Source organism: Ptychodera flava, unplaced genomic scaffold (genome assembly GCF_041260155.1).
Source record: "Ptychodera flava strain L36383 unplaced genomic scaffold, AS_Pfla_20210202 Scaffold_60__1_contigs__length_796720_pilon, whole genome shotgun sequence".
Classification (NCBI taxonomy): domain Eukaryota; kingdom Metazoa; phylum Hemichordata; class Enteropneusta; family Ptychoderidae; genus Ptychodera; species Ptychodera flava.
Window position 1 is genome coordinate 286,255 of NW_027248382.1, and position 13,759 is coordinate 300,013.

Here is a 13,759-nt window from a genome sequence, read left to right on the forward strand (position 1 = left end):
TCAGATTGCATATTATCAGTATAGAAAGCCCACAAATGCACCGTTTTTAGGTGCAAATGTACCGTAATGAGCCCTCAAAATGAAGGCAAAATGTTGTCGATATAGTGCTTCGTCCAAAAAAATCAAATCATAATACACGGGAGTCTATTGCGGCAAACTATTAACATTTTTCCATAAAACAAGCTATATCTCTAAAATGTGATAATTCATGTAAATGTACTTTGCTTAAAGTGGCAGGTAAAAAGTAAAAAAAAAATATTTTTAGATTTCATCGATTTGATTCATTATAAATGGTTGTTTATGAGAAAACTATGAACTCGTATTATCCAATGTAAACCTATAGTCCATCTCAAGAGCGAGAATATGTTGGGACGAATAATGTGAATATATTTCCACCACCTGGATCAGAAATTACGTGAAGCCTTAACAGAATTCAAATTCGTTTTGTTGTTACACTAACGGAGGATGCAGACAACCCGATTGATATCATGGTTGATATGCAATGCTGACATAATTTTACATTTCACTGACACTGGCTAATGTCATATCCGCCTTGTTGCTTTATCAGACTTTATCTGGTAGTGTCACATTTAGACAAGTGCTGTGAAGATTTACATTGAAATCGTAGTCAGCTGGAAAGACCTTAGCCACCAATGTTCTTTGAACTAATCACTTTGCTTTACAATCTTCTATTCATCGATTTAGACAATTGCCTCCTGTCGAATGGTATTCAATTGCATCGTATTATGAGGAGTAATGTGTAAACGATAAGGTGAACGGAAGGTCGGATGATTGCTTGTGTGTGCGAACATTTAAAGAAAAGGTATTAGCAAATCCAAATTAATTACGCTACACGAGGTGTCGTTGGCTTTGCGTATGACTCTTTATTATCAGTTGTCATAATCTGAATTAAAATCATTACATTGACTATGATAAGAGAGAGTGATATGGAAGTATGTAGATAAACTAGCCTTCTGAAGATTTATCTTAAATTCAGTCAGACATGTGTGTCGTCGAGATCAGAGAGTGAAAGTTCAGCCGACTCCCTCGCAGTATCGTAAGATTTCCCGGGATGCCTCGGTCTGTGGGAAAAGACAACATCACCGTTATACTGGGAATGGTGAGCATTGGTGAAATACAATTGACTGTACACACAGTTTCCATCATAGCTTCTATCTTCGCATTGAGTCAACTTCGAAAGCATGATAAATTATAATAAACCATAAATAGATGGGTATACTAGTTAAATGTGACCGGTCCTCGACACATGCAGACAGCTCCTGTCCATGCAAACATAGAATGCTCTAGTAAAAACTGAATAGTAGTCCCGTATATTGCGGTGTTTTATTGCTATATTCAACTGTATTGATCTTTTCCGCGATACATATAAAAGGCCCAATCAAATTTGCATAATGAGGGCAGTACATCTGAACAACTTGACGCACCACCCGTATAGAACTAAGCAAAACTTCCAAAACCGTATATATAGTATGTTTACATTGTAGAAAGAGTTAACCTAATATTTGCATTTGTATACATGTATCGAACGCTTATGTACATTCCAGAATAATAATTTAAATTCAGAACCACTTCGACAGAATTAATAAGGAATTGGCGCTGATGACAAATTGATATTTTCGCTTCTCAATCAGTTAGCTTGCTGTATTTCAACAGTCAATGTTCTTTTACAATAATATCACGTATATCTAAGCCCGAACAACACACAAATATAAGCTTACTTTTAAAATATGTAATTTCGAATCTTTCCACCTTGAAACAAGAACGCTTTAGCACTATGTTACATTTCATGAATGAGTCTCAGGGCAAACGCGTGGTGCACACCTGCTTCTGTCGTGAGCAACGCATAGGCTTTTACATTGGTTTTTGATGGTCGCATTTGAATATGATACCACATTTCCTTTTTGACAGTTTTCTCGTTCACTCAAACTTGTCTATAAGTACGCAAACTAACAAAATAACTATGACAAGCTTCGTTTAAATTACTATTTTGATGTTAGCTACGTCAACACCGGCAAAGTTCAATGGATAAATATTAGACAATACAACATCAATATTTGAGAGATTGTATTTTGCGTAATCCTTTTTGTCTCAGTAAGGGTTTAATGTTATACATTGCGACATGGCAACATGTCAGACCTGTTTGGTCTATATGAAACAATAGAATTGTGTCTATCACCTTTCCAATTGACTAAGTGGATAATTATCTCACTTTAAAGTTTAACTAATTACTAAATTTCCTACTAATCTACAGGCTTACTTCGTTCGGACACACCTACCTATGGATATCAAAGTATTACATTCCTACCCAACGCCGTACCCATCTAGCTCGCTATCTATCTTCAATTTAAAATGTGTAGACTTTAGGACTGAACAAATAACTAATTTGACCTTACCGTAGCGCAATCGCCAGCAACGACGGGTCAACAGGTTTGATAAGAGAAGGTTCCACACATCGAGCAATCTCGCTCGCCACGACACCAACAATTAATGTGACCAGAGCGTTTACAGTCGAGTACCAATGAAGGAAATCTAGGAACATCAAATGTCAAAATGCAATAAAGTTATATGCAATAATACGAGAATCGACGATGTGAGTGTTTGCATATGAGGATGGACTATACATACCATAAAATCACTAAACACTTCTTTATACAATTAGTGTAAGCCTAATCCGGAATAAAGTGAAGCTTGCTTTGTTCTCTATGAACGTGGCCATGAACGCAAAATAACTTGACAGAAGTACAAAACCAAATGTGACCTGCAAGTATTCCTTTAGGAAGTTTGAGCAAAAGTTTGTCTTTCACTTTAGAAGCGTATACTACCTAACCTATCAGTTCACTCATTATGAAGCTTGGTGCCGTCATGATCGATACACAGCTTAATAAACATATCTTTTACATAAAAAATAGCAATGTCTTATATATAACTGAAAAACTATTTTAATAACGTTATGTCTTTTGTATGCAATTGTAAACGTTGTTAAATAGGCAAAAGAGTAACATCATTGTCATGATACGGCTCAATGAATTAAGGAACTGTTCTCTGAGATCATTATTTGTAACCAAATCCATCAGATTCGAAGTGGTTAGTCTGAAAATATCTTATTTCTGGACATTTAATCCCGCAAATTGGCATTATTCATGCAAGCTATATAAACCCTAAAAAATCAGATCTCGCAATTGCCACACAAATCTACGCAATGGATTCGATTACAGTGAATTTCAAAATAGCTTGGAATTACAACGTTTTAGGTTGATTAGAAGAACGTTCTGTCGTTAGAAAATAAAGCCAACTGCAATCATAACAAACATTGTCTTTTGATAGATTTTGCAACTGTAATTGAACCCAATACGACGTCCACTGGAGAGCGGCGACACTGACGATGTTGACTGTGGAATAGTGAACGCCGTATTGGGTTAAATTGTTGTAAAATGCATCGAAAGAGAATGTTCGTAATGAATGCATGTGGCGCCAATTTTTCTTATCACCCAAGCCCGTTGTAATTCCAAGCCATTTTTAAATTCACTGTAAGATTCAGAGAGCCATTAGGTAGAATTGTTGCGCTAATGGAACACAAAAAACTACACATACTGAGATGAAATAAAAGCTCCACTACAAATGTGAATGCACTTGAAACCTTACACAAATATGAGTCTAATCCAGCATTCTCCTTCATCTTGGTACCTATGCAAAGTGTTGCATTTTCGAAGTGGAAAGTGGAAAGTGTTACATCTTAGAAGCAAATGTATCAAATCGAATGAGTCCACGATTTGTGTTATAATCATTCAGTTATGCGTGTTCCTTTTTCCGTTCGGCACAAAAGTAAGTATGTTGTTCTTTTCTGAAGTCCTCGTACCTTCTGTATCGTAAGTAACTCCGTATTGAACTCCCTCGCTACTATTGGACCGGCACTGACAAAGATACCAAATGAGAAGCCGATAACGAGCCCAATCGTAGCACCCCTGCAAGTGCATTAATGGAACATTATGAAATATGATATGAGTAAATGTTATAAGAAAAGATCGCAATAGTGTGGTAACGTTGAATCTAAATGTAATGGAAATCTAGGATTTTATAAGAAAAAAATTATTGATAAAATTACATCACAGTATCTAAGTTACCAAACCCTAACCAGCGTATATAGTCAACAACTATCTAATCATGACGGGACACTGCCATCTAAAATACAGCGCACAAAACCCCGAGGATAACGAAGGATTTACATCCTAATTAAAGTTGTTTGCCATCTCCTAAGCTGTTTGCTATATGTGATTAGAGATAGTAAGCGAGTGTGTAGGAAAGAGGTCTGTGTCTTATGCACTTCACCCATACAGATAATCGTTCGCCTCGAACTCCTTTGAATATTGTGCTCTAATTTTCACAGAATAAGACCTATAAATGTATTACAAGCCATAGTTTAGTTCAAATTAATAAAACTAGGGACAAATTCCGATGTCCTGAAATGACAATGCTGTCAAGCAGAGAGATTAAAATAAGAGAAGAGTTTAGGCTACTTGCCATAAAGTAGTACCGGCCAAGCTATTGGTAACTGAAGTTGTTGACTCAGTGTTATGTAACGTCCGATTATATCTGATATCATTACTTTATATTACTTTATATTGCATATTATCAGTGTAAAACAATGCATCGTTTTTAGATGCAAGTGTCCCGTAATGTTATTGGGAGAGAAATAAACCTTATACATCTTTCTTCTGTATATTACAATATTGACAATAGCCTCCGGATGTACTATTTCAGAAGTGGCGATATAAGTATTAATCAAAGCAAACGGTACAAAGTTGATTTTGCGGTAAACTATTGGAGCTCGGGTCAAATGTGTCGCGTAGTGATGCGAAATGGAACATCGAGCAACGTGGCAAAATTGATAAGGCCTGGCAATTACGTCTTGTGAATCTTTTGGCCAATAAGGCATACGATCGAGCAGGGTCTATGAATAACATATGCAGGCAAATGGTTTGATACACCTTATGTATGAGTGCCCAGATGATAATGGTTTACATCTTTCTTTACTAAATCTTTTCTTTTAATCTTTTCTTTACTAAATCTAAGTTATATAAGCAGGGAATATTCGGATCTAATATTGAGATGGTACTGAAAGTTTGGATTTTGTGAGACTCGCCTGCATGGTTTGCAGCGGAGAAAACTATAACAAGTAGCATTTACAGTTGTAATGTATGGTCGGGTTCTGACCTGCAAAGCACATCCTTTCCAAGAAAATAGTGCGTAAGTACTAATAGAAAAGTTTTTAAATCTGGTATGACTAACGTTTATTATACGTGTTATTGCACTAGGCAAGATTTAGGGTTCATGAAAGGTTACAAAAACAGTGCACCAGAATGATAGGTTACAGGATTACTCTGACAAATTAAATCCCCTATAATCCCTGGCCGGCGATTACTAAAAGGGTAATCACATTCAGACTTTTCTGGCATGTTGCATGTAAGGGATATAATGAACCGTGCAAAGAGTAAAGAACGTAGACAGATATTGGTTTCACTGCTGCTCCCTTATGTAATGCATAGGGCTATCCGAAGTGTTTATAATAACAGCTTACCGAACAACAGGTACTTACCACGCATTGGTCCTTGGAAAGCACATCCCTATGATGAAAATGCCAATTAAAGGTCCGGCGAAGACACCAAATATTATGTTCGATATTTCAACAAACGATCCAAGGTATGGGACTAGGAACCCAATTAACGTTGTTAACACACCAAGCACACAATCTGGAAATAAACTCTTGGCTTTAATGACGAGCGCAAGTAAAAATGTACCAACAGTTGGATGGAGTTGTTTTGAGGAAATGTAGTTTGACATGTGCAGTTTTGAAAGGTTCTTTTCAATGTACAAATCTCAACAGTGGGGAAAGTCCTCTAAAATGAGTTTGATCTATGACTTCTGATGAACGTTTAAGCACACGTAATCATAAATTACAAAGGATTTCACGAAGACTATAGACAAATTTGTACAATATCGACGATATACTGCAGTATCGAAAGACAGTAAACGAGCTTAAAGTCTGTTTAGCCAGTTGGTCTATACCATCGACAGAACAAATACTCAGCTGTTTGCTTAATTGTCCGATCTGTATTTTGCGGTCTTTAATTTGAAGTGAAATATATACAATAGTATTTTTAACTGAAAAATATTGTCAACTTTCTACTTTTCTTAAGTAATAATGCATTCACACTGCAGAGTTTAAGGTCGCGTCAGAGACGATACACATAACTCTGGATACTTTGCCAAAATCAAGACCCTCGAGAACCATTTTTCTCGAGGGTCTATGCTAAGATACATCTACATGATATTATTTCATTGTGAGATATAATTACAATCACAAATAATGATACGGAATACTGGTCTTTGTACGACAATATTTTGTGGTATTCTAGTATTGAATTCAGCAAAACGCTTGTCACGTGCTATTATGCAAATAATGACTTTACTGTGCATGGTCTGATTTCTAGGGCTTCTATACATGAGAGAAAATAAAAGTTTGAAAGTGTCTATAAGGTATATATATTATAATTCATTTGCAATGAAATAAATTTACAGTGAGTTAAAGAACGAGCACTGTACATACTCATTATTTTAGACAATTTCGTGTCCCAAGCATCGTTCTTTTGTTCTTGATTTCTTGTCTTTTCTTATCGCCATTGTCTCCATGGTTCGATAACATCTTGCAGTATGCATGCCACAGTAGCATTTAGTCCGGAGGAAACGGAACTGCGTTAAGATAAGAGTATGACACTTTAATAATATTATCATGACGGCATTTACACAGGGATACACTTTTCCGGAACTTTATCAACATACTGCCTCATTAACTGCTGAAGTCCCTGGAGTTTTAACTATTTGATTAATTACCAAATTAGAAGATTCGTAGTGCGAGATCCCAGGTTGAATGATGTTCATTTATGAAGGTTACACTAATGATCATTGTTTTTGTATTACATTTTCAAACTAATCATTCTTTATCAATGTGGAAAATACGTGCTTTGCATCTTGCATTGTCAACAAGAAGATATACCTTTAGATTTTGATAATTCTCTCCAAAGTCGCCTGAAAATTCTGTCTTTTCTGACAGGGATATGATATAAATGCATACGTACAACTTACCTCAACGCCCCTGCAAAGAGACAGGCGACGAACAGACCTTGCATTCCTCGGATCTGACCAAACTGCGAACTTATGAAATACATCAATATCTGCCAAGATAAATGTTTTAACATACGTGAGTAGCCATACTGAACTTAGGAGGTGAAATGCTCTCAAAGGAATATATGAATTTAAGGAATAGATCAGGAAAGGCCGCTGCTTACATTTAATTGTTTTTTGCAAGACAGTAGTAACTCATCAGTCGAATGTATAAAGGGGTGATATTTCTTTACTTGTATAACCGACAGATATGCATTTTCACTTTCCATTCTCATTTCAAATACAAGAAAAGACTCAAGAAAACAAACAGTGACAATATATCTCGTCGGCGTATCGATCCGTACCTGGTCTGCTTTATCGTAGTTAGGTGCATATCGTATTGGATCCACGCTTGCAGTATCTAAGAGAAAGATTTGGTAAAAAAAGGCAAATGTATTGATATGATTAATGTGCTCAATTAAAAACACATGCGATTACTCATTTAAGTTATCACTGCTGCCATGGAATTTTATCCATCAATGAACTCAAATAATTTACATGTGATACAATCCATACACTTGATGGTCGATGTTCAATACAATTAGTATACCTACTCTTTGACGATCGACATTTCTAGAATACGCTTTTTTTCCACTCGCGTCACTTGGATATGCAATTAGATAATTATTTGCTGACCACCTTAAACACGTCTATCATTTACAGTGATTTGCTTTGAAGCATTTGCATTACGCGAAATAGACATATTGTCCAAATTCAGGTGTTGCCAACACTGTCGATGTTATTATCAGCTGAGCAGTAATTTAAGTCGATCACAGTGAAAGTTGACAGCAGGTCAGACGTAGTCAAAACAACTACACCTGAAAGCAAGTGGTAAGATTGGACAGTGCTTGGACATATGTGATGGTGTTTTTAGACCACGTCTGACCATCTGCTAGACAATGTTTTAACTTTTGCAGAGTTGATTTTTTATGATCGACTCATGTTACCGCTTAGCTGTTATTGCATTCGACAGTGTTGTCAACAAGTCGATTTAGACAATATGTTAAGTTCGTCTAATGCCAAAGCAAACCACTGCATAGTGATTTCTGTAAACCTTCACAAAACGCGATACAACGTGTGGGCTATGATATGGCCAGATTTCTTGCAAATAATACGGCTGAGTAAAATTTTCATCAAGTCTAGCTCTGTCGAGAAACATTGACCGAAACGTCAAACCGGCCTTAAGTATCATTAACATGAAATCTTCAACAAAATTTCTACGCCTAGATTAAGATCGGTCTGTTTTCCCCAAATGTCGTACAATGCAGTTTTTGGCTTGAACAGGGAAAGTACCTCACATACCAGAAGGCAAAGTCGAATCCGTTGAATTAATAGCAACAACCAATGGCGTTTGATTATCTGGGACAAAAAAGAAAGTCACATCAGATGAATACATGTGAACTCAACTTGTCATTTAAGTGCTACTGGAACTTAGAATAGCTTCGGTTCCGAGCATTTTGAAGTAGTAATAATGTACAATTAATTGCTTTAGCTTGTGACAATTAATTTCTGATTAAAGACATAATAAACATTCAAACTAACTATGCATACTCACCATTGTAGTAAGCATATAGTACCAGTCCATTCAAGAACATTACAGGAAACATCACAAAATAAATTGGAACGTTAAGTAGCAGTGATCTGGATAATGAGAGACAAGGTTGAAATATACGTGATGATCAAGGATCGTTATATTTTGACATGCTGAAGCGAGTCGACTTTCTTGTTCTTTTTTATTGTTAACTTGTAAACATCAACTAACAAAGAAAACTAAAGTTCAATGTCTAAGTTGTTGGAAAAATGCACGTCTTAGTAAATTCTAACAGAACATATCATGTCTATATACATGTTGAGGTGACATAATATTATGTAGTAACATAATAAAAGTATCGGCCGCAATTTGTCAAATGTCAAACATTTGCCCAACCAGTCCATTCAGTGTAGTATACCGCACGCGACACAAAATTTAAAACCTAAACGTTCAATAAACTTGTTCGATATTCGCATGAAAGCGTTCAATTGGATTACCGAATAAATCATGTCAGTGGACTGTCGACAGCCGTTTGTTTCGTTTCGTTTTTGGTTTTATTTATTTTTAACCTACGTATACAAACCGCAGTCCTCATCACACAACAATGTAAAAAAAGACACATGAGTACATAAGGTATAACGAACGAATAGAAATGTGATTTGTATTACCCTCTTGCATGACCTAGAGACTTTGCCGACAGGTATCGTTGTACAGTAGACTGAGATAGAGCATTACCTAGGCTACCAATTCCAGCACCCAGAAATAGTCCAAAGAACGATAGACGTGCTGACCTCTCTAGGTTGAAACTGGTAAAAAAGAACTCTGTTGTAAAGATCGGTAATGAATGTAAGCAATGCATTGTTGACAACGGGAATAAGATTTTTTTAAAGTGGTCACGTACGAAGATTGTGATATTAGACATTAGTGTACTGTATATTTAATTGCATAAAACCTGGTCCTTTTTAAAGAATTCTTCAAAAGTAATACTACAATTTCAAGGTGTAACTGTTGAATGCATGAATTGGCTATCTTTCTAAAACTACTGAAGATGTCATCTTACTAAGAATGAAATATTCATGCAGCCCAGTTATCAGTCTGACAGCTTGGAAAAATGAACCCAAATATTAATAAAAAACGTGCGATACAGTAAACGCATTAAAATATTGCTCTACGGAGACCTTTTTGAATTTCCATATAGATAATTGAAGCTTAGTAAGACTAAGTGTCGTCCAGATTTAACCCTACAGATGTTTCTTGTAGTGTCCCTGGCCTTTTGAATAATTTAGATTGATATGATATAAAAATTTCAATCGAGGAATTGGCATTCTGTCCATAATAATGAAAATTAATGTACTCAAACATGTAAGGTCAATATATTTTATATCACCATCCCTCTTACTCAAAGAATATCAGCCTTTGGTCGGCTTTGTTGATATTCCATACGTCCGCGATTCCCCCGACTTTATCGGTTCCTAGAACCGCCACCGCCACAATTGATCCAAATATGACAATGAACTGGAATACGTCCGCCCACATGACTGCCTTCATTCCACCCTGTTAAAAAGAATATTGATATACATGTTAATATAAGTAGCAGACAATTTTAAAATTACATCCATAAGTACATGAGTGAAATAGGAGGGTCAGTTCTTGTAGAAAGATTATGAAAATACTCATAGGCAACCCCGATCACCCAAGATCCGGCAACACAATGCTCTTCCAAACCAAAATTATAGCATGGTTTCATGGACAAGCAAACGTGAATCGATTTATATATCCATAATAATGTGGCCCTCTACACTAGCAAAGGACTCGCGGCATCACAAGACTGACCGTGATAGTGTTCAGGGGACTGCATGGACTTGCTTACCATCGGCGTCAAAATGGGAATTTGCATCAATTTATGCCGTTGCTTACCAGTGTTGTATAGAAGGTAGCAATTACACTCGCAAAGACTAAAGTTTTCAACATTTCAATACCTTGGACTGGAAAGAGTAGATTTAGATGAAAACATGTCAGTAAGCTCTCTCTCTCTCTCTCTCTCTCTCTCTCTCTCTCTCTCTCTCTCTCTCTCTCTCTCTCTCTCTCTCTCTCTATATATATATATATATGGTCTTCAGATTCAGATTCTCTGTACCTGCTTCAACTGCCAGAGCTGGTCCTACCATCGTGGTCGCCATGTAAATTGCAGTACTCATGCAATGAGTACATGCAATGCGTAGACCGAGGTTGTATCGCAAACCGACATACTGCAATCAGGGGGAAAGGTTGATAAATCAGTGCAATGCTCAACTTTGTGTGGACAAACCTATTGTTTTCCTGTCTTTTAAATTGGCTGTCCAATACATATAATGTAAATCGGGGCTAGTCGTTGTTCTGATTTTGTTTCTCAATGTACGTAAGAATGAACTTTAATATTCTCAGGTAAAATTTGGAAATGACTCGCATGAATTGATTGAATCGCCATTTTTTTGCAAGTCTCAGTTCATGTTAATTTAAATACAATGACACTTCTCACTCACTTTGTCTTCAAGAGTGCATATTTTAATGGAAAATATAATCACTGAAAAAGCGTACCCTTGCCTCACTTTACGCAAGCCTTTAAAATAAATTAAGAAGACAAGACTGCATCATTAAATCATTCTCTCGTGTATTAACTAGTTATTGTGATTGGCTGATAGAGAACAAAACGTGATAAAAATAGTATAGGTGGTCTCGACTTGACGCATGCGCTGATATTGCCATGTCACGTATATAGATACAGCCCGCCACTGCGTTCTGACACACTGTATGCCGCTTATGCGGGCATGGAATCAACGCAAGCGTTAGCAGGGGTAACTCCTGTATAGCAATTGCTTCAAGAGTGTGGTGTGTGACTGTATTATCAAGCTGTATTTTAAATTTTAGTAATATTGTTCAATAAGAGAACACGACAAACTACAAACAACATTGTAAGTTTTAGCTAATATTTCAAATTTACCATTAATTTCGGGTAGCATCGCGATCAAGAAAAGGTGCGCTTCATAGCGGCGACCCGTGCTCGATTTTCGATTGCATTCTTCGCAGAATGTTCGCTTGCAAAGACCTTTGTTCGGTGTAATAACATTAATAACGCGGGCAAGATGCTGCGGGCTAGTGTTCATGTGAGCGTCATACTGACTATACCCTCGCCGTCGGCTCAGGCACCGTCAATATTATCGTCCTTTTATCTTACCTCGTTAACGCTCGTTATAGGAAGATTCCGAAAGACTGGGACAAAAAGATACGCAGCAAAGGGGTAGGCCCATAAGAACCTTGTGGCATACATGAAATATTGAATTCCGTATATGTATACTTCGGCCCGAAACCAAAGAATAGCTATTGATGAGGTCTGCGTCACAAATATCGACATTGCGATTGGTACACATATCATTCGACCATCGGCAACTAAGAATCTGAGAGTGAACAAGCATGAAGAGGTGCCACTTACAAACTGTGTCGAATTTGAAAGGCATTGAAATCTTTATCATATTTTTGTTGTGGCAGTCGTCGAATGCCATTGACAAATAATCATCGAACGCCGTCAAGGTAAGCCCCGAAACTTAAAACTTTGGCTTTGGGGAAAAAATGTATCACTCGGAAAATGAATATGTCAGCGACACTTGTAATATTCGATTAAAATGAATGTTTGTGTAAAGAAATAACAACATGATACAGAGATAACAAAGGCTAGCATGATTGAGCGAGTATTACACAAATTGTAAGTGGTCTCTTTGAACTAAGAAATCACCGTAAAACTCATAACAAGCGAGGTTTCCGTTTGCTTAAGCTCGCAAAAATATTTTCCTCTTCAATACAAATAACATCGAAATTCGCCTAATATCCTTCACACATATAATGATGTGGAGATTAATTAATAGAATCCAAATAGATTATCATCAACCCATTAACTTATCGGAAATCCCTTGCATACCAGCTAAACGTAGCCAAAATCTGAATGCCCGAAATTACCACTTTTCTTAATCAGACCTAGTATTTGCATCAGATGAAACATGAGATGCCAAGGTGTGAGAATCAACAATAATTTGACGAATAAACTTACCTAAATGTCGACTTTTGTCCTCCTCCAGCGAAACAATGATATATTCCCGTTGCAGCCGAGATGGCCAGCATGGCGCCAAAGATGATATAATCAACTACTCAAAAGGGTACAACGTCAGTGGACATGTTTTTTAACCTGTAATTGAACTCTTCTGAAATCGTTAATCATGGGGACAGCTCAGACAAATTCTTCAACAAATACCCTAAACGATCGCGACCACTTTTTACAAGAATACAACTTACTGGCAAATAGTCGGAGGTGTACACAACAACCATTGAAAAACAGCATGAAACCTCATATCATACTAAAACGTGGCCGTTATTTTTCCTGTTGACTTTCTGTATGAGCGTTGTTTGATAATGTTCTATTGATGAAGGTGTGTAACTCATACACACACCCACTCACACAAACACACGTACCCACTCACGCAAACACACACATACATGCATACATACGCATTAATAATTACCTGAGTTAACATAGAAGTGCGCCGATAAATTAAAATGATTATTTAAGAAACGGCTACATATCGCAAAAGCGGTCAGCACCCCATGGAAAAGAATGCACCCCTGGGCAAACAATGATTCGTGTTACAGCAGTTAAATGATTAACGCACATGTAACAAACTGCGCACGATCCTTCAGGTTGATTTTTGCTCTAAGATAAGACACTATACTAGAACCGTTTGAACTTACTAACCCTGATCAAACTCAGTATATGATCTACAATTGTGATTACAAATGTTGTCTTTCTATGTTTTTTTAATACTGTCTGAATTTCAAGAAGATATCCAGAGTCGCTTAAGAATAGTGCTTATGTCAGTCTTTCTTTACTTTTCAACCCACTTTATCAGTAGTTGCAAAGGGTAAAGCTGTCAATATGAATTCAATGACAATAGAATGCAGTTT

At 36.8% G+C, this 13,759-nt stretch overlaps 1 protein-coding gene across 1 annotated transcript; it reads right to left on the reverse strand.

The window, feature by feature from the left end:
* Positions 1–1,034: 1,034 nt before the first annotated feature.
* On the reverse strand, positions 1,035–10,938 carry LOC139128589 (sodium-dependent multivitamin transporter-like). The gene is made up of 8 exons (XM_070694338.1): positions 10,908–10,938; positions 10,688–10,755; positions 10,170–10,324; positions 8,795–8,880; positions 7,545–7,600; positions 7,162–7,250; positions 3,878–3,983; positions 1,035–1,082 (listed from the first exon to the last, which is right to left on the reverse strand). The coding sequence occupies exons 1-8, from the start codon at positions 10,936–10,938 to the stop codon at positions 1,035–1,037; spliced, it is 639 nt and encodes a 212-aa protein (XP_070550439.1).
* Between the last annotated feature and the right edge of the window lie 2,821 nt (positions 10,939–13,759).

Coding starts and splice junctions, on each gene's coding strand:
- LOC139128589 (XM_070694338.1), bottom strand. CDS start 10,938: ATGGTAGGACCAGCTCTGGCAGTTGAAGCAG. Junction 7,601..8,794: donor ACTATATGCTTACTACAATG/GTGAGTATGCAT, acceptor TCTTTCTCTTAG/ATACTGCAAGCGTGGATCCA. Junction 7,251..7,544: donor ACTACGATAAAGCAGACCAG/GTACGGATCGAT, acceptor TTATCTTGGCAG/ATATTGATGTATTTCATAAG.